This window comes from Schistocerca gregaria, chromosome 5 (assembly GCF_023897955.1).
Source record: "Schistocerca gregaria isolate iqSchGreg1 chromosome 5, iqSchGreg1.2, whole genome shotgun sequence".
Classification (NCBI taxonomy): domain Eukaryota; kingdom Metazoa; phylum Arthropoda; class Insecta; order Orthoptera; family Acrididae; genus Schistocerca; species Schistocerca gregaria.
Window position 1 is genome coordinate 81,951,765 of NC_064924.1, and position 22,369 is coordinate 81,974,133.

The 22,369-nt window shown below is 45.8% G+C and overlaps 1 protein-coding gene across 1 annotated transcript in view; it reads right to left on the reverse strand.

The window, feature by feature from the left end:
* Window positions 1-3,725: 3,725 nt before the first annotated feature.
* Window positions 3,726-22,369, reverse strand: part of LOC126272921 (UDP-glycosyltransferase UGT5-like) — a 136,592-nt gene continuing 117,948 nt past the window's right edge. The window contains exon 7 of the mRNA XM_049976209.1: window positions 3,726-4,427. Coding sequence (XP_049832166.1) covers window positions 4,139-4,427 — 289 coding nt within the window. The 3' untranslated portion in view covers window positions 3,726-4,138. The remainder of the gene's footprint in view (window positions 4,428-22,369) is intronic.

The following is a 22,369-nucleotide window of genomic DNA, read 5'->3' on the forward strand; positions in this document are numbered from 1 at the left end:
AGTGAAAATTAAAAAAAAAAATGTTCAGATGGCTCTGACCACTATGGGACTTTATTTCTGAGGTCATCAGTCCCCTAGAACTTACAACTACTTGAACCTAACTAACCTAAGGACATCACACACATCCATGCCTGAGGCAGGATTCGAACCTGCGACCGTAGCGGTCGCGCGGTTCCAGACTGAAGCGCCTAGAACCGCTTGGCCACCTCGGCCGCCTGGAAATCTCACTCTGGGAACATCCCACAGGCTGTGGCTAAGCCATTTCTCAGCAATATCCTGTCTTTCAGGAGTGTTAGTTCTGCAAGCTTCGCAGGAGAGCTTCTGCGAAGTTTGGAAGGTAGGAGACGAGGTACTGGCGGAATTAGAGGTGTGAGGACGGGCCTTGGGTCGTACTTGGGTAGCTCAGATGGTAGACCACTTCCCCGCAAAACGTAAATACACGAGTTCGAGTCTCGGTCTGGCACACAGTTTTAATCTGCCAGGAAGTTGCACGAACATGATTCCCGCCACAGTTTGTATACAGGGCCCTTTTTTTAACTTGAGACAGGTAAATATCTCAAGAAGTATTCATCATATGAAAAAAAAATAATTATTTGAGAAGTTAAGAATTTTATAGAGGATATCTGTCTCTGCTACAACTCGCCAATTCCTACCCATCCCTCCTGCGTGGGCTAGGTCAACTTCGTGTTTTCAGATGGGAACCTTTCACTTTTATTGCATATTCAGACTCTAAGCCTAACGAAAGAACACAAAGATTTACATTTACTTCCTCAATGATATGTAGAATCAACTGCGTCGGTTCTTAATTGCGGAAACAGACACACTTGAGATTTGACGAATACAGCGCCATCTACAACGGATGGAAAACAATGGTTTGAAGAAACTGTACGTATATTTGGCGTAGAATCCGAATATGCAAAAAAATCGAAGGTTACCATTTGAAAATACAGAAGTGGCAGAAGTCATGGGATGCCTCCTAATATCGTGTCGGATCTCCTTTTCTCGAGCCTAGTGGAGCAACTCGACAAGGCATGGACTCCGCAAGTTCGTCTAAGTCCCCTGCAGAAATACTGAGTCGTGCTGCTTCTATTGCCGTCCATTACTGTGAAAGTGCTGTCAGTGCAAGATTTTGTGCACAAACTTACCCCTCGATTATGTACCATATCGGGCGATCTGAGTGGCCAAATCATTTGCTCGAACTGTCCAAAGTGTTCTTCAAGTAAGTCACCGATAGGGCGGATTGTCATCCATAAACATTTCATCGTTGTTTGGGAACATGAAATTCATGAATGCCTATAACTGCCCTCCAGATAGCTGAATATAAGCATTTCAAGTTGTACCAGAGAACCCAGTCCATTTCATGTAAGCACAACCCTCACCATAATCGAGCCGCCACCAGGATGCACAGTGCCTTGTTTACAACTTGAGTCCACGCTTTCGTTGGGTCTGCGACACGCTCGAACCCTACCCTCAGCTCTTGCCAACTGAAATCGGGACTCGTCTGACCAGGCGATGGATTTCCACTCGTCTAGGGTCCAATCGATATAGCCACTAGCACAGGGGAGGCGGTTCAGGCGATGTCGTGCTGTTAGCGAAGGTACTCGCGTCGGCCGTCTGCTGCTATAGATCAATAACGCCAAATTTCGCCGCACTGCTCTAGCGGCTACGTTCGTTGTACATCCCACATTGATTTATGCTGTTACTTCACACAGTGTTGCTTGTCTGTTAGCCCTTACAACTTTACGTCAGCGCCTCTGCTCTCTCTCATCAAGTGAATGCCGTCGGCCATTTCGTTCTCAGAGGTCAGAAGTAATGCCTGAAATGCGGTATTCTCGGCAGACTCTTAACATTTTGGATCTCGAAATACTGGATTCTTTAACGATTTTCTTAACGGAATGTGCCATGCGTCTAGCTCCAACTATCATTCCGCGCTCAAGATATGTTGATCCCCGTCGTTCGGCCATAATCACGTAGGACAACTTTTCATATGAATCACCAGAGTGCAAATGACAGCTCCGCCAGTGTTCTGCCCTTTTATACTTTGTGTGCGATAGTACCACCATCTATATGTGCATATCGCTGTCCCATGATTTTTGTCACCTCCGTGTACAAAGTTGACGTCTCCCACGCAGCAAGAATGGGTACGAGGTGACCAGTTGTAGTACCTATGCCCAAGGGAGGAGGGAGGGGAGGGGGACGCAATCCGTGACATGGCGCCCTAAACCACGCGGCCACTCCGCGTGGGGCAGATAGATGGGGTACCCAGATTCCATCGCGGGACGTGTGGCGACGGAGAGAGGGGGGAGGGAGCGGCCGAGGAGGGGAGGGAGGTGGTAGGGGGAAGGGAAGGGTGGTGGCACAAAGGACATGTGTCCCGCCTCTACCACAATCACTGCCCAGCCTAGAGTAATATTCCGATCCGTTACGATAAGCAAAACTAAGAAACTTATGTCACATAATTACTTGTTAAAAATTAAAAAACGGTCTGTGAGCCGTGGTAAAAATTGCTGTTAGAAGAGCGTGCCGCAGCGCGTTGTGTGAAGCAGCCGCCCTCCGTTTCTGGCGGTAGCGCAGCTGTGGCAGTCGCAGCTTTGGTATCTCCCTCTGGTGGAAAAGGGGAAAGGTTGCCTGTTCACGTGTATTTATGGGGCGCTACAAGGGTAGTCTGAGTCTGTTGGTCAGCTGGGTCAGTGTGGGGCTGTCAGTGTCTGCTTGTCTGCTCGAGTTTGTTCAGGTAATGGTCATTGGCGGTTGGATCGATCGGTTGGTCGGTCGCGCACCGGGACACAAGATGACTTGTCCGTCTTGAGTGTCGGCGCATGGGAGGTCGCCACGTCAGTCCAGTGGGCCGCGCCGTATAGCGAAGGGTAGTGACTTCGTGGTCGACACGAGAGCAACAGGAGTCAACCCACGTCATCGGTCTGGCCGGGGCGAGCTGCGACGCCCTGAGACGGGAGATCGGCGCGCCTTCCTGCGTCCGTTGAAGCGGCTGGCAGCGGAGGGCTCGGGAGAGCGTTTTGGGGGTGCTGCGCCAGGTTTTGTTTTCTTGGTCAGTCAGATTGCTCGTCTGTCTCTCGTCCGCATTTGTTAGGCATTTAGTGTCTGTCTGTCTGTGTGTCGGTCTACCGTACGTTAATAGCTGCCTCTGTCATGTTTGTCGGGTTCGGTATTAACGAATTTATTGCATGGAGTGTAACGGACGAATTCCAGAAATATGTTTTTATCTTGCCTATCATTCTTGTGAGGTAGTACATGCCTGGCCAACCTTGTGTATTTTATGTAAGACTGCATTTTATGAGTTTTTATTTAAATGGTTATTTTAGTACATAAAATTGCTACCATTCCACTGTAAGACATTAAAAAAAATCAGGTTGCACCTTCGGTGGCAAGTTAATCTTTTAATGTTAGTGTTTTGTACTATTTGCATCCCTTCTACAGGGTGCATAGTTTATGTGATTGTGTGAATTGTTAAAATTTTTAGTTTAAAGTAATGTGGTGTGTTGCAGATTTGCACCAGTGTAGTCTTTCAGAGGTTGTTGTGAGCGGTCGTGACTACGGCCGTGTCAAAAGGGAGCGGCAAGGTTCTCAGCCCGAAAGCTCATACTGTCCAAAATTTGTTCTTTCAGCCTCTGAATAAATTGTAACTTGATGTTTAGAGGGTGCTTTCTGATTATAATTTTAAATCTGTTAAAGAAAGGCTTTTAGGAATGAAACGTTCCATTTGTTGAAAGAAATCTAATTTGTTTTTATCAATTACCCACCGGCAACTACTTCCACGCTCACATAGTGTGATTAAATGTGTTAATGTTCTTGATGAATCGCTACTAAAAGTTCTTAAGAAAGGTTCTGAAGGTAAATTCACGGGTCAATCAGCTAGCTAATGTCGATGCTATGGTGTGATAGTCAGATATGTATGAAGTGCCAAACATTCCATTGATAATGAGTGCAACAATTGGTCAAAATAGAATTTTGTTATTTGAGGCTGCCATAATGTACAAAGACGCCATCCAAAGATACTTGCTTTTCAGTGTACAGTAGTTATGTTCCCCTTAATTATGTCCCTCTATCAAATGTGACTTGCAGAATAGACCACCTTGGCTTCACACATTTTTTACAACTTGCGCAGCCGTTCGCAAAGTCATTTGGTCTTCTTTTTGTTAGCTGGGACCCTAGTCGGCGGGCAGCACCTCAGCAGCGTCCGTACTCCAAAGAAGAGCAGCGCCACAGAGAAGACGACCGCCGCCACGACGAAGGCAGCGACGTCTAGCAGCAGGTACTGGTACCAGGCCAGGTCCAGCGCGGCGGACCTCAGGTGCGGCGCCCCCCGGTGCCTGATGACGTACTCCACCCAGTAGATCGCCTCTTCCATCGGAGGTCGTGGTCGGTCCCGGAACAGTTGGGACACTTGTTTGGCGCGCTCACGATACCTAAGAAGAAAACATCCATACAGTGTGCGGTATCCATTGACATCGTACGTCATATATTACCGTCACTTCAGAAAACAGTGCCAATAACATCTTTCGTCAACCACCTGCCGCATTCTTGCCAGTACTTCGGTAATATTTGATCACATACTATTTAACAACTATGAGTCATAAGTCATAAAGGGGATGCAATAATAAGAAAAGGAATGAGACAGTGTCTCTGACCTTTTTCCAAAATAGTAGCAAAAGTAATATACTCAAGAGAAACAGGTACGTACAAACTATTCAGTTAGTGCATGACATTTTGATCTCAGAAGGGCTGGTCGTCTGGAAATATTATTTGTACATTTACTTATCAAATATTAGAATCCTTAAACAACAAAACATGCCTAGCGCAATTTTTTTGATCTGTACAAGACGACTGACTGTATAAATAATGTTATTCTATTACAAAATCATATGTTCTGTGAAATTGTTGGCTTTACAAACATCTCTTTCGATTAATATTTAACGAAAAGAAAGCAAAACTTTGTCCTGAATACTTCAAACAATGTTGGAAACATAGAAGATTTTAGTGACTGGGAAGCAATCATGAAGGAAGGCCCACGGGGTTCACTTTTGGGTCCACTCCTATGTGAATGACCTTCCTCTTAATGCTCATGAAGCACAACTGGTCTTTTTACAGACAATACTAGTGTCACAATAAAACCGCTCAGAATGAAACAAAACAGAAGAGATTGCTAATGGTGTATTGAGAGATCACTTGAAAAAGGACTCTCCCTTAATTTTGGGAAAACATGCTATATACAGTTCTGTACAAGCCATACCAACAGACATACCACATAAACAGAAGAAAGTAAAGAGGATAGAATGTACCAAATTTTTGTATGTTTATACTGATGAAAACTTGAAGTGGAAGAAACATACTACTGATCTGCTTAAACAATTCAGTTCTGCTACTTCTACTCCTCAAATAATCCCTCATCTTAGAAACAAACGTGTCAGCTGCCTAACATATCTTATATATTTCTAATCACTGGGATAATTTTTTGGGGAAACTCATGCTTTAGAAAGGAAGTACTGATATCAGAGAGACTAGCAGTAAGAATAATATGTGCTGTGTGCCCACAGCTATCTTTCAGGTATTCTCTTGAAGGAGTTCGAAATTTTAATAACTCCTTCACAATAGGTACATTCACTTATGAAATTTGTCAGAAATAATCTATCACAATAATATAAAAAATGTCCTCATCTACAATGATAGAATAAAAAGTAACCGTTATTAACCATTACTAAAGCAGTCAGTGTCTCAGAAAGGAGTTCAGCGTGCATCAAAAAAGTTTTGATCATTTTTCCATTACATAAAATATCTGACAGATAGAAACTCAAGTTTTAAATATAATCTAAAATAATTTCTGCTTGACAACTCCTCCTTTTCCACAGACGATTTTTTATTAAAAATAACTGGGAGTCTGTTAAATGAAAAAAAAATTATTTGAAGTGTAAATACCGTGAAAATAATCTGTTCATCGATGTTAAATTTAGGTCAGGGTGTAACTTAGTAATTTGTAAATGGCCAGCATGTAGCCATCCACTGAAAGTACAGTTCCTGTAAACTGACTCTTGTCAACAGCAATTCGATTAAAAAACGTTCATATTATCTAGGAACATTAAGTAACTTACTAGCCGATCTACTCCCTCCAGTGTTATTCACTCTGCACATAGAGCTAGAAGTGAATGAAATTAAGGAGAAATTTGGAAAAGGAATTCATTCCTACATTACTGTGTCCACTCAGCATTTCCACAATGCTATAATTCTGATGGACTTGTTATTTGCTTCGACCAAGTCCTACGTTCTGCAAGGTTGTTCGAGTAGAGTCATATGAGGAAGTGGCCAGAATCTTGTGTAGTTCCACGCTCATAGGGCACGTCTCCATCAGTTGGAAGGCTGCTAATCTTGCAACTGGAGACGGCCACACAAAGGTGATTGAGTGATCTTCAAATAGAGTGAGGTGATCGCACCCTGCAGCTAGCTCTTCCTTTGCAGCGATACCTGGTGGCAGATTCCTCTTCCAACCCGTGACGTCGTTAGACTCTGGTGTTCCCTCCAGCTGTTGGGTTCTAGCGATGAAGCGCTCTAGATTTTGAGCTGACAGACTGCAGCTTGATGATCATGCAGTACAGGATGGGGTCTCTGATTTGCGTCACTCTCTGAATCAGCTGCAACGCTTTTCGTTAGCGGGGAGAACTATACCAACAATAAGGAAAAGTTTGTGGACCGAAATTGGCTTCACACAAGGGAAATTTTATAAATAATGCACATGTTGATATTACTGTGGATTCTTTGATGCAACAACGAACATTACCTCAGATATAGTTGAGAGCTTGAGGAAGAGGCATGTGTTTTCGTTTTTCCGCTGTGTACTCCAACATAAAACTGGCTAGAGGTGGAAATGAACGCTGCAGTGGTCTCGGATAGTGTTGCTGTTGAAGAGCAGATGTCGTACATCAAGATCGTAACTTTATGCGGCAAAAACCCGATGGAAACTTACAGTGCGTTAAGTGAAGTTCCACATGGAACAGTAGTACAGTTTCACGCTGGGTTAATCGTTTTCGTGGAAGTCGTATGAACATAGACGATAATCCTAGAATCGGAAGGTCAAACAACTTAATAGATGAACGAAGTGTGAAACTCGTGTCAGGTGCTCTTGAAGAAGAGCGCAGTATGACTTGTGATGAACACTCTGAAGAAAGAGGGAATCTCCCAACACAAGTATTCCTTATTCTGCCAAAAAATTTCAAGAAGAGAAAAATTTCTGCGGGATGGATCCTACACTGTTTGACTACTGAAGAGAAGCAGAAACACCTGGACATTGCAACGCTGTTTACCAACCATTTCATAGTGAAGGTCAAGGATTCTGGGGTCGAATTGTCGCTATTGATGAAACGTGGATTGGAGACTTTGAACCGGAGTTGATATCAAAGTGGAGAGCTTCAGATTCTCCACGCCAAAAAACATTCCGACGCGCTAAACCAAAGCTCAATCAAATGATGATGTTTGCTTATGATCACCAAGGAATCACCACGAGAGATCGAGTTCCATGTGTCACAGCCGTGTATTATCGTAGTAACTTCATGCAGGCCTGTGCAGAAAAATGCAAAACCAGCCTCATTTGGTCGAGGCTGGTCCGCTCATTCCCCATCACGATGCTTGCCTCCATAGCGGCAATGGTGTAGCCCCAAAACTGCGCGAATGCGGATGGGAAGTGTTCCCGTATCCTTCCTACATCCCGGACGTAAGTCAATCAGACTTCGACTTGCTGTTGAAGTTGAATAAACTTAAGCGTGGCCGCCGTTATCTTTCTCTAGAAGAGCGTTCTACCATCGTTACCCGAAACATTCGACCGATGAATAGAAGTGGTGTCCTGGATGGAATAACAGAGCTTCCGGGACGTTGAGATGCCGTCATAGAGAAGCAGGGAGACTATACTGAAGGACTGTAAAGAGACATAAACCGGTAAGAAAAAAAAATTGTGTTCGTTATTTATGAAATGTTGTCGCACAGTCTGACAGGATTCGGACAGTCTCGTTACTGACTGTGGAGTCAAGGTGCTTGGTGTGAACAGATGCACTCGACCCAGGTTAGGCGTATCTTGCAGCTGTCACACAAAGCAAGAGCACAAGTTCCCAGGACGTGACGACTAGCATCACAGGACCTTGTTTGTAATCTTTCTCAAAATATTGTTCCCTTGGACTGATCTTCATCCTCGTGTGGTGGCAATGTTTTTGAAAGACAGTATGCGCTCTAGAGTAACATCCAGACAGACAGATATTGAAGTCGTTTGCCATGCTATGTGACGTCCAATTCGTACCGATCTTCTCTATTACGTAAGTGAAATGCACACAATAGCTTCGATGATTTCCCTCACTGTAAAGGCCAAGAGCATCCAATGATGAAGGCAATTTTTCTTCCACCTCTTCGAATGTCTTCCCTTGAGCAGCCACTTCTGTATCATCAGCACAGATCAAATATCTGGTGTCTCCTGTGATGGGCTTATCACTCATGTAATTATTTAGAAGTACAGGAGCGTGCACTTTGCCTTGAGGTACGGCGCTCTTTGCATGCACCATCTGCTCTTCTTGCCCTGACGAAATACCTGGAATCTGCTACTCTGCAGAGAAGTGTCTTTAACGAATGTTAGTTGGTAGAGATTAAAGAAATTGAAAGGAATTAAATCGCCTTGAGAAGAAATTAAAACTTTACGATCTGCCAGTGACATCGTAATTCCGTTAGAGGTGGCTAATGATGTGGAAGCTATATTGAACGGAATACATTCTCCCGCAAAGAGGTCAGAACGTAAAATTTCAAAAAACGTAAAACAAGAGTGCAGTTGAATTAAGTCAGGTGATGTAGAAATAATTAGATTAGGTAATGAAAAGCTTTACTATTTGGGCATAAAAATAACTGACGGTGGCAGGAGGATATAAAATGTGCACTGGCATGAATAACAAAATCTTTCCTGCGGAAAGGAAACATATTAACAAGTAATATAAATCAAATTGCTGGGGAGTGTTTTGCTGGAAGTACACTGTTCAGAAGAATTAGCACATGAACCAGCGTCCTGTACGTTAAATCTATTTTGACACCGGCTGTACCTGTGGTCTTCTTGCATGGCTTGAGAACTTCGCTTTCAATGTGTGAAACAATTAATGTCATCTGCCGATAGCCATTTATTGGCTGTGCCATGCACTACCTGAGACAGGCGACCCGTCAGAAGGAAGTGCGTACCGACGTCCCAGTGTTCTCTAGTGAGGTGCACAGATGGCAGTTGTCATTTGTGGACGCTGTATGCAACCAATCGCATGCAATGTAATCTTAATCCAATGCAAGTTGCAATGGCAGTCTGTTTCATCCAGAAAGGATGGACATTCCGTTGCGTTCCTGCAAATGTCAGTGTCTCTCCATCTGTCATCCATAGGTTGTCGACACGCTACAGGGAGACAGGTCAGTACATAACGGGTGTTGGAATAGGTCGACGACGCATTATAATCACTCGTGAAGACCGATATTCGTCCATCCAAGTCTTTCAGGGTCGCAGAGATACCGCCACAGCACTGCAAGACCATCTCAGAGGAGCCACTGAAGGCGCTGTGCCCGATCACACTGTAAGGATCAGATTACAAGAAAGGGCCATACCACGCAGCCTAGACGTCCTGTTCGAGTACCCCACTTGACACGACATATTGCAGCTCGCCTTCAGTTCTGCCGTTCCCATGGCGACTGGCAGCTTCCTCACTGAACCTTGCTATTCACAGATGAGTACAAATATCCTCTGACGTACGGTGATGGCCGTGTTCGTGTGCAGAGACCCGTGATGAGCGGTACCACCCAAATCTTGTCCAGGAAATCGACAGATTTCCAAGGTTCTGTGATCTTGTGGGCAACGACACGTCGTGGTCGTTGCCCATGGTCGCCTTATATCCAGGAATACATCGAACTGATGGTGTTGAATTATGTGGTGGCTGCTGCATACGGTCAGCTGAGATGTCTTGCGAAGCTTGCTGGCGCCGTATGGACATCAGCAAGAGATGACTTAGTCCGCTTCATAGCGGGTCATCTGCCCTGATGGCCCCCACTCCGATCCAGGGCTCTCCCCGTGGGCGCCACCCTGCCACAGCAAAGGCCACATGGCATGAAGGCCGTTGCCGCGAGTCCAGATGCCCCACGAAGATGGCATCTACTCCTTGGCATATGTCGAGAGTTTACAGCTCAGACATCAGCAGATCTAATTTAAGGGAACTATGGATAACTCATGCACCACGTAAGGCGTCTTTCCCCATACGGCCAGCACTTCTGTAGAATTTGAAAACTGACAGGTCAAACCATGAAATGGGACTTGAACTTACAGGGCTGAAAAGTGTGAGACTCCTTTTTGTCGCCTCTACGACAGGCAGGGATACCTCGGGCCTATTCTAACTTCTGGACCTGCAGGGGGGTCTGTTGTTATGGACAAAGTGAAGGGGGAACGTGAAACACTGTGCTGGCACACAGCCGACTGCTCTCGAAGACCACCAAGGTGCCACGAGGCACTGCGGAGAGGTTTGCAATTGAATCCAAGACATTGGTGGAAACAATGGTGATGAGGAACTCCACACCACCACCTTTCCTCAACCTACCGGCCATATACTTGCAGTCAAAATGTCACGCACCATCATGTTCGAACCAGCTTACCTCCGAGTTGTGCACAACCGCACAGCGTGTGACAGCAACCCTTTTCTTCCTCTCTTGTTCTTTGTAGTTGTTGTAAACATTTGGTCTGGGCAGATGTCAGATGACAGCCCTTCAAGCTCACAGTTGAATACTTCACCTCAGTTCCTTTGTTACAAAAGGGCAAGCAGCTCTTTCCTTTTATTTTTATTTTCATTTATTTATTCATTTTTTTGTACAGGAACCTACCTGGCGCCCAAAGAGAAAGGTGGGTGCAAAGTGGGCAGGGATCGCAACCCGAAGCCTGGTACCCATTTCCCGTTTCCACCCTCCAGGAACCAAGAAAAGCTTAGGGAATGTGGAGTAGTGGTACAATAAATATCGTTTATTTATTTTCCTGTTCGTTCTATTATATTTTTATTTATTTATTTTTGTCATTAATACCACCGAGAATATCAGGAAACCGGCGTCACGCGAGGAGGAGGGCGCAGTAAGCCGTCAAACCAATTGAGACCAACAACTTACAGTTTTTCCGAGAAGAACATTCCGTTGACCAGTGAATATAAAGGTTCTAAGTGTGGAAGAGGCGGGGATCAACTCTTCATGACGGGAACGCCCCAGCTCTGGCGTGGGTTAAGGTAGACACTGCAGAGGAAATTGGAGAAAAATTGTCTGTGTTCATGAATTGCCAAAAGTCAAAGATTCTTTCTCGCCATCAGCAAACAAGTAGTGTGCTGCGTGTTCACGAATCCACCTCACAGAGTTCGTCTTCGCTTGCGGGAAGTATTCTGCGTCTGAAAAGACGAGCAGGTGAGTAGGTATCTGATGAGGAGTCGCACAGGCAATTAGGGACAACATGTGACGCACCAAGTACCAGACACCTCTCGCCGATCTGCACACCAGGCGGTGCTCGTCTGTGTCCATAACATCGCAGTCGACACACAACGGGATGTCTGCGAGGTGAATCCTGTGAAGGCGTGACTGACGTACTTGCTTACCCTGCAGATTGGACGTCAGTGTCAAGATACGGAACGCACACAGATCGTCAAATGGCATCCAATCGACGTGTGGAAGCTTCCCCTCAACCACATTTAGTGACGTGTGCTGCTGAAGGAAAGCGTAGATTGCCTTAATGGATGTCAGTTGCGCCAGCAGTATCAAAGTACGAACGTAGCTCAGTTGAAAAGCAAAGTGACGGGAGTTAAAGAAGGGCGGCGGGGCTTCCGAAAGTTGGATAGGTACTGAGAGAGTGTGTGGTTCAAGGGCCATCAGCATTAGGCTGGTAAGGCACGTAGGACTACGGCGCCACAACGTCATGTAAGAGCCAATGAAAAGGGCTGCCGTTCTGTCAGGCACATGATACAGACCTAAATCGCCCGTGCACCGCTGGACGATGATAGTTTCGTACCTTAACTTGAACAGCAAGCCGTGGCAAACAAATGAAACCAATGTACTAGCATACGGCAGGTCATGGGTGGCCGGATAGGAAGTGTCTGTGCCACGTGGCGGCGAGAGGGCGATGTGAGTAGTGCCTTGGCACGCCGGCCGGAGTGGCCAAGCGGTTCTAGGCGCTTCAGTATGGAACCGCGTGACCGCTACTGTCGCAGGTTCGAATCCTGCCACGGGCATGGATATGTGTGACGTTCTTAGGTTAGTTAGGTTTAAGTAGTTCTAAGTTCTAGGGGACTGATGACCTCAGATGTTAAGTCGCATAGTGCTCAGAGCCATTTGAACCATTTTTTTTTTTTTTTTTTTTTTTTGCCTTGGCACGATTCGCCATCGCCTGACACTCTGGCGAATACGGAATCATAGTACATTCTCAGAGTGGTGACACAGAATTCCTGAGTCCGCCGCCGCCACGCAGCAACCTCCCTTCGATAACCAATCAAGGCCTTGCGGAGAGCTGGCTTTGCACAGAGCACCCACCATGACAGGGCAGACTGATAGGCATGACGGCGTCGACGACAAGCTGGCCACTTGGTCTCGATGAGCTGCCGGCTGTCGGGTGAAGTAGGGTGGATCGTGTTCAGTTTCCACGGTCCACGGTTGCGCCACACCCTTTGGCGGCAGAGACTGACGGCGCAGATATATGTGTCATGGTCAGAGAACGCAGCGGGCCAGACTTCAGCAGTCTGCACCCCACTAACAACAAGGCGGGAGATGTTAATGCAGTCGGGTGGGCTGGAAAAATGGCTAGTGTTGGAGAATTGTCGCTAGCGCCAAGCACGTAGAATGACGTGGTAGTTGGTCTTTGGGTGCCTGTGTGCAGTTGAAATCGCCTCCCATGACCAATGCGCCTTGCCGACCCAGGAAGAGAGGCGTGAGAAGGAGGTGGACCGCTCACGGCGGCGACCCTAACCAGATGGCACATAGACATTGACGATCCTGATGCCACGGAAGTGGCAACTGCTTCAGCGAAGATACTGTCAGGTAAGAGGATCGCCACCCTACTACCAGTAGGTTCAAAAATGGGTCTGAGCACTATGCGACTTAACTTCTGAGGTCATTAGTCGCCTAGAACTTAGAACTAATTGAAACTTAATAACCTAAGGACCTCACACACATCCATTCCCGAGGCAGGATTCGAACCTGCTACCGGAGCGATTACTGGGCTCCAGACAGAATTGCACGGCCTCTCCGGCCAGCACTACCAGTAGGGGTAGCATGAGAGACATGTGCTGTACAACCAAGGAGAGCACAGAAAGTTACAACATGTACATCCTGAAGGAGAACTACGTCAACGTCCGCGGCATACAGCATGTTGTGGAGTAAAGCCAGTTTGTGGCGTACGCAAACTGTCTTGAAATTGACTGTGGGTATGCGATAAGTCTGGAAAGCTGCCATCGCCAGGACGACAGGCGATTCAAACACAGGGGAAGCATAGGGAACTCCCTGTTAGGCTCCCACGGAAGGTCACATCACAGTGAGGCGGAGGGAGCCGACCCCATGTAAGGGCTTTCGTCGTTGTGTACACCTCCAGAATGTCCATCTTCAGCTTCGACGTCCGTCCGCCCATGAGCCAGACGTATCACTGAGCCGGTTCAGTGAAACATTATCAGTAGTGCGCCCACATGTAGCGTCAGGCACAGAATGGGAGGCAATCGCATCGGACGCAGGTGGGGGAAGGTCGGTGTCCAGAGGAGGACGCTGACTACGTGGAGACACAAAAGGACGTCGCATCGTCAGGTGTCAGCACGTCAGCGCACCATCAGTAGAGACTTCGATGGACGCAGTCAGCAGAAGGGATACGGCGATGTCTCTTCCGTTTCCTCGGCGACCGTTCCTTCCCAACATGCTGTTCCGTGTCGGATGGCGGGCGGCTATCGTCCGAATGTGGCCAGATGACAGAAAGGCGGAGGAAGGTACAGCTCCATGGTCAACAACCACGGGTTTGGGACAGACAGCTTGTGGCTGCTGACGGTCGTCGTTCACTTGTATTTCCTCTGGCAGGGGTGAAACGTCCATCGCGTCGTCGAGAGGAGTCGACACGGCCTCTGAGCACTATGGGACCTAACACCTGAGGTCATCAGTCCCCTAGAACTTAGAACTACTTAAATCTAACTAACCGATGGACATCATACACATCCATTCCCGAGGCAGGATTCGAACCTGCGGCCGTAGCGGTCGCGCGGCTCACGACTGTAGCGCCTAGAACCGCACGACCACTCCGGCCGGCTGCACGTGATGGATCTTGTAGCTTTGCCTTTCTCTACCAGTCGGCTGCAAATGCGTCCGACTGCTTAGCTGGGTAGTAACGTGCTCGCCAGCCGGGTTGCAGATTTTCTCCGCTCGGTGACTGGGTATTGTGTTGTCCTCATCATCGTTTCATCCTCATCACCGGCGCGGAAGTCGCCCAGTGTGGCGTCGGCTGAAATAAGGCTTGCACTTGGCCGCAAAACTTCACCTCCCGGCCAACGATACCATACGATACGCTCATTTCATTTTTTGCTGCAAACGTTCTCCGATGGTCGACAAAGAGTATCTGACAGTTCCTCGGTTGTCTGACAGTAATTTGCTTCCATTTCCACCCCAAACGTGTCTTTGTTTAAAGGTGTCAGTCTTTCTGGCAGATACCAGTCAGGAAGATCCATTTGAATTTACAAAACCACCTTTGGCATTTGAGAAGGTCTAATGCACTTCCATGAACACTGCAAACGTTTTTGGTAGCAATTCTTTCGTTACTAACCTTGCAAAACTCAAAAACTCGCCTTTCGCGGGCAAGTGATGCACCAACAACTCTTTTTTTTTTTTTTTTTCAGCGGTTTTCTGATCGAACACGCTGAGCTACTGTGCCGGCAGTTGAGCTACCCAAGCGCGACTCACGCCCCGTCCTCACAGCTTTACTTCTGCCAATACCTCGTCTCCTACCTTCCAAACTTTACAGATGCTCTCTGCTGCAGAGTGAAAATCTCATTCTGGAAACATCCCCCAGGCTATGGCTAAGCCGTGTCTCCGCAATATCCTTTCTTTCAGGAGTGCTAGTTCTGCAATGTTCGCAGGAGAGCTTCTGTAAAGTTTGGAAGGTAGGAGACGAGATCATGGCAGAAGTAAAGCTGTGAGTACCGGGCGTGAGTCGTGCTTCGGTAGCTCAGATGGTAGAGCACTTGCCCGCGAGAGGCAAAGGTCCCGAGTTCGAGTGTCGTTCCGGCACACAATTTTAATCTGCCAGGAAGTTTCAAGAGGGTACGTGTCCGTGCAGCAACATGTGGTCGTGTATTGTCTTGCTGAATAATGGCGACTGGGGTCTTGTGCAGAAAGAGTATGGTTTCAGGTCGCAGGATATCATTCACGTAGGTCACATTGGTCACAGTGCCCTCGACAAGCACCAACTGTGATTTGTGGCTGTACCCACACCATATGGTCTTGCGCTTGCGCTTGTGCGAATATAGTAACTGTGATGCCGCTTCCCCTGTCTGCGGCGAACCAAAATGCTGCTATCATTTTAAAACAAACAGAACCCGGATTCGTGCGAAAACATTATCTGATGTCATTCCTACACCCAGTGACGTCGTTCCACACACTAATGCAGTCTAACATGTTTCCGCACATTTGTCAAAGGTGGGCGGAGAAGTGGACGACGCGCACGTAACCCATGCCGTAATCAACGGCGACGCATTGTTAGCACGGGTAGTGTACGATGCGTTAACACTGTTCCACTGTTGCGCCAAAGCCGAGGAGAACGCAGATCTGTCCTGCAGTGCCATTCGGATGAGGTGTCGATCTTCTCGAGAGATAGTCTGGGTGGTACACCTGACCCGCCTCGTCGTGTTCTAAGGACCTCCGTGAACCATTCCGCGCACATCCGCTGCATGCCGAAACACTTCAAATGGTTCAAATGACTCTGAGCACTATGGGACTTAACATCCGAGGTCATCAGTCCCTTAGAACTTACAACTACTTAAATCTAACTAACCTAAGAACATAACACACATCCATACCCGAAGCAGGATTCGAACCTGCGACCGTAGCAGTCGCGCGGTTCCGGACTGAAGCGCCTAGAACCGCTCGGCCACCGCGGCCGGCCCCGAAACACTTCGTCCCATTCGAGCAGCAATTTGCCGAATGCATGCATCACATTCTCTCATCCCAATAATGCGTTCGCTTTCAAACTCACTGATTTGACGGTACGGTTCGCACATACATCTGTGAGGCATCGCATTCTGATCCATTACCTTTGGTTTATAACGACAACGAGAGGCGCAGACTTGTTTTACCGGTACGTGGTGTTGTGCCGCGATATCGATGTTGACCTTGGTTCCGCTGTCCGACATTGTACAAACACCAATCATTTCTGCAGAACATACTAATGCACATGTCATGTGCATATGGACGTCCTATCTCTAGTCGTGCAAGGTTTTCTGTTTTTTCTGAGCATGAGTATATTTACGAGTAAACAAGTTACTCTAACTATACAATGTCTTTGGCACGACTTTGAAGTGCACAATGAGCTGATAAACGATTATCGTCATGCGCAGAAACGATGTTACTCGCCGGTTTCAGTCATAAATATACCATAGTTGCCAAAAGTCACGGGAAGGGCTGCCCAATTTTAATATGTGCCATGAATGACGCCCGAATGTTTGCTACTAGATGCGGTGTATGGCAGTCTGTTATAGTAGCTATGTAATGAACGTGTTAAGTGACTTTGAACGTTGAATGACAGTCGTGGCATATCGGAGAATGCACAATAAATCCGATCTCAACTGCGCTTTCAGCACCACAGAGAAAATGCATCCGCTCGTGTAAACCGCCGCAAACGGCGACCACAAGTGTTTGACGAACAGACGTCACCTCGCCTCCGAAGAAGCCATGCGAGGACAACGGCGGTCTAATGTCTGTCCCGTCGTCTCGGGTTTGGTTGTGGGACGTCAGGAAGCTGTTTCTGGCAGGACTGTACGGAGACAGCCGCAGCGGTTTGGTTTCAGTAGCTGATGACTGGACGTCACATCCACTGCCTTCCCGTTTATTTATTTATTTGCTCGTCAAGTTCCGTAGGACCAAATTGAGGAGCAAATACCCCAGGTCATGGGACGTGTCAGTACATGAAATTACAACATAAAACCCTTAAAACATAAAACCTTAAAAAAGTCAGTCCATAAATTTAAGTAAACGCTATCAGCAATACAAAAAAATCTGCTTAATTTTTCAAGGAACTCATCGACAGAATAGAAGGAGTGACCCATGTAGAAACTCTTAAGTTTCGATTTGAAAGCGCGTGGATTACTGCTAAGATTTTTGAATTCGAGTGGCAGCTTACTAAAAATAGATGCAACAGTATACTGCACACCTTTTTGCAGAAGAATTAAGGATGTCCGATCCAAATACAGGTTTGATTTCTGCCGAGTATAACCGAGTGAAAGCTGCTTATTCTTGCGAATAAACTAATATTGGTAACAATAAACGACAATAAGGAATATACGTATTGAGAGGCCAGTGTCAAAATACCCAGATTCGCGAACAGAGGTCGACAAGAGGTTCGTGAACTCACACCACTTATTGCCCGAACCTTCCGTTTCTGAGCCAAAGATATCCTTTTAAAATGAGGAGAGTTACCCCAAAATATAATACCATACGACATAAGCGAATGAAAATAAGCAAAGTAGACTAATTTTTGAGTCGAACGATCACTCACTTCTGATACCGTTCGAATAGTTAAAATGGCAGTATTAAGTCTTTGAACAAGATCCTGACCGTGGGCTTTCCACGACAGCTTACTATCTATCTGAACACCTAGAAATTTGAACTGTTCAGTTTCACTAATCATATGTCCACTCTGTGAAATTAAAACGTCAGTTTTTGTTTCATTGTGTGTTATAAACTGTAAAAACTGAGTCTTACTGTGATTGAGCGTTAGTTTATTTTCTACTAGCCATGAACTTAGGTCATGTACTGCACTATTTGAAACCGAGCCAATGTTGCACACAACATCCTTTACTACTAAGCTAGTGTCATCAGCAAACAGAAATATTAGAGTTACCTGTAATACTAGAGGGCATATCATTTATATAAATAAGGAACAGGAGTGGTCCCAACACTGATCCCTGGGGCACCCCCCACCTGACTGTAGCCCACTCAGACCCCACATCACAGTTGTTATCAACATTGTGAATAATGACCTTTTACTGCCTGTTGCTAAAGTAAGAGGTGAACCAGTTGTGAGCTACTCCCCGTATTCTGTAACGGTCAATATTTTGTGATCAACACAATCAAATGCCTTAGTTAAATCAAAAAATGTGCCAACCTTTTGTTTAACCCATCCAGTACCTCACAGAGGAAAGAGAATACAGCATTTTCAGTTGTTAAACGACTGCTAAAGCCGAACTGTACATTTGAAAGGCAAATCGTGTGATATAAAATGATCAATTATCCTTACATACATAGCCTTTTCAATAACTTTTGCAAACACTGATGGCCTAGAAATAGGTCTAAAATTATATACATTATCCCTTTCTCCCTTTTTATAAAGTGGCTTTACTACTGAGTACTTTAATCGCTCATGAAACTGACCATTTCTAAAGGAAAAATTACAAATATGGTTAAATACAGGACTAACATGTGCAGCACAGTACATGGCGTTTGCCAGTCAGTGCGTAACACAAATATCGATATTACCTATAATGTTCTTATCTAACTTCTTTGTCTGGTTTCACTTAATGTGACTTCTTTGCTACCATGCTCTTGGATGTACTTTCCATGCAAATATTTATGCATTTTTATGATAATTTATGTAACTTTAACTAATCTATGGATGTACTCTTAATTTAAAAAGTACTTGTAGCAATGGTTCATGCATTGGGCATGTATGTTTGTAACTACGTAAAACATGGACGGAAGCCCCTCTGCAAGGAAACTGGCTTCGCAGGAATGGGAAAGTTGGCTCTGGTGAACGAACTACAAAGCTCATTAGCGGCATGAGGCAGCCGTCGGCTAATAGGTGAAGTTTTCGCATCTCGTGAACTGAACGAGGCAAGGAGGGCAGCAAGATTATAAACACAAGAAAAAAAGTTTTGCATCACCTCGGTTCCGAAGAAGAGACATCAACATAAACATCATTTCCGCCCTTTTTATTCGCCATGAAAACCAGACATTGCATGTTGTAGCACCATACAACGAGACCTTCAGACGTGGTGGTCCAGATTGCTGTACACACCAGTACCTCTAATACCCAGAAGCACCTCGTCTTGCATTAATGCATGCCTGTATTCGTCGTGGCATACTATCCACAAGTTCATCAAGGCACTGTTGGTCCAGATTGTCCCACTCCTCAACGGCGATTCAGCGTAGATCCCTCAGAGTGGTTGGTGGGTCACGTCGTCCATAAACAGCCCTTTGCAATCTATTCCAGACATGTTCGATGGGGTTCATGTATGGAGAACATCTTGGCCACTCTAGTTGAGCGAAGTCGTTATCATGAATGAAGTCATTCACAAGATGTGCACGATGAGCGCGCGAATTGTCGTCCATGCAGACGAATACCTCGCCAATATGCTGCCGATATGGTTGCACTATCGATCGGAGGATGGCATTCACGTATCGTACAGCCGTTACGGCGCCTTCCATGACCACTACCGGCGTACGAAGGCCCCACATAATGCCACCCCAGAACAGCAGGGAATCTCCATTGCTGCACTCGCTGGGCAGTGTGTCTGTAAGGGCTTAAGACTGACCCGGTTGCCTCCAAATACGCCTCCGACGATTGTTTGGTTGAAGGCATATGCGACACTCATCGGTGAAAAGAACGTGATGCCATTCGTCAGCGGTCCATTCGGCATGTTGTTAGGCTGCATGGTGTCGTGGTTGCAAACATGGACCTCGCCATGGACGTCGAGAGTGAAGTTGCGCATCATGCACCCTACTGCGCACAGTTTGAGTCGTAACACGATGTCCTGTGCCTGCACGAAAAGTATTATGCAACATGGTGGCGTTGCTGTCAGGGTTCCTCGCAGCCATAATCCGTAGATAGCGGGCGTCCACCGCAGTAGTGGCCCTTGGGCGGCCTGGGCGAGGCATGTCATCGACAGTTCCTGTCTCTCTGTATCTCCTCCATATCCGAAAAACATCGCTTTGGTTCACTCCGAGACGCCTGGACACTTTCCTTGTTGAGAGATCTTCCTGCCACAAAGTAACAATGCGGACGCGATCGAACCGCGGTATTGACCGCCTAGGCAAGGTTGAACTACAGACAAAACGAGCCGTGTACCTCCTTCCTGGTGGAATGACTGGAACTGATCGGCTGTCGGACCCCCGCTGTCTAATAGACGTTGCTCATGCATGGTTGTTTACATCTTTGGACGGGTTTAGTGACATCCCTGAACAGTCAAAGGGACTGTGTCTCTGATGCAATAACCACAGTCAACGTCTGTCTTCAGGAGTTCTAGGAACCGCAGTGATGCACAACTTTTTTTGATGTGTGTATAATATAATCTCGGATGTCGATGTCATTTGGCTTATTATTCACGGCATACTTTGGCTGACTCTGTACTACGAAACTCTGACGATAAGAAGAGAATTTTCAGTGATAGTTACACAGCAACAGCCTTCGATACTTTCACCGTCTTTTTTTGAGTAGATCGACATTGTACCACTCAGATTAACTCCACCACTGCCGGTCCCAAGTCCGGGGCCTCATTTTGGAAGTGATGAGGAAGGAGGAGGGGGAGGAGTAACACCTCGTTAAAAAACCTGGGTCCATCTGGCTCCGGATGGTAGCACCCTGTAAGGGCCCCTGCCTAGGGTTACTGGGTGAAAACTGGTCAACGGTCTCAAAGGCGGAAGAGGAAGTTCTGATTCCCAACGGCGGAGAGAACTACCTCCAGGACTCACAATCTTGGTTGTATATTTTGTAGCCTTTGGGCCACACCCAAAATAACTTTCATCAATCATGGAAGTGTGTGATGTAAACTATTTTACCCCAGGTGGACGATCCACCATACGCCAGTACGTCAGCAGACATTCGGTTCTGGGGAGTCTGCAACATTGCACAAAGACAAGTCGGAGTGTCTTGGAATCTCATCCAAATTTCAACATAGGCAGTCAACATACCTAGCAACTATCAATGCAAACTCATTGTTGAAAACCGGAAAACTAAAACATCTAACAGACACGCTAAAGAACCACAACGTACTCATAGCAGCCATTCAAGAAACACGATACATGGATACAGATACCTTCGATTCCGAAGGTTTTAGGATATACAAAGGGAAAGTTGGACCGAGAGTAATGAAAAATGTACCACATCTTGGGACAGCCTTTATAATCAACAAACAAATCTTGAACTCAATAGTTGGCTTTAATTCACAATCAGAAAGAATGTCAAGTCTTACATTCACAAGCACAAACAAAATCTACACAATTATCAATGCACATGCCCCTATAAACGAGGATAACAGGAAAAACAAAGAAAAAGTGGAGGCATTTTGGAATCATCTAGATGACATTATTCAGAAAATACCAGATAAAAACATCATCATTCTTCTTGGAGATTTTAATGCACAGATTGGTAAAGAAAAAAGATATAAGAAAATAGTTGGAAACTATCCTGCACACAAGAGAACAAACAGAAATGGTGTGAGACTAATAGAACTTTGCCAAGCACACAATTTAATTCTTAAATACACAGCTTTCAAGAAACTACCACGAAGACAAAAGACATGGGTATCTCCAAATCCTAGCCTTGGGGAATTTCAACTTGATCATGTGGCAATCAAGAAGATTTCTAGCAAAGAAATCATGAATGTTAGGGTACTCAGGGGTGCAAACTTGGATTCAGACCACTACCTCTCTAAAACTAAGTTCAAAGTCATCCCAAACAGGAAACGCAGCATGAAACAAATTAAGGGTCGGAAGTATAGCATAGAAAAGATATTAAAATCAGATGAATTCACAAAAGCAACAGAAACCATTCAGACACAAAGCTGGGGAGATATCAAGGAAAACCTCATTACTACAGCTGAACGGATAGCACCTAATAAAAAAAGTAAAAAACATGCCTGGTGGTCACTGGAATTTGATGCCCTCATTGAAACAAGAAAACAGGCATGGCAAAATTGGCAATCACAGAAAACAGAAGAAAGTAGACTGAATTTCATTACAGTTAGAAAACTGGTAGATAAAAATATAAAAAGGATTAAGAAGTCACATGAAAACAAAACTCTCCTCCAAATTGATGAAGAATTTGCTAAAAACAACACAAGAAGCTTTTACAGAACTTTCAAACAAAGGTTATCAAGATACAAAG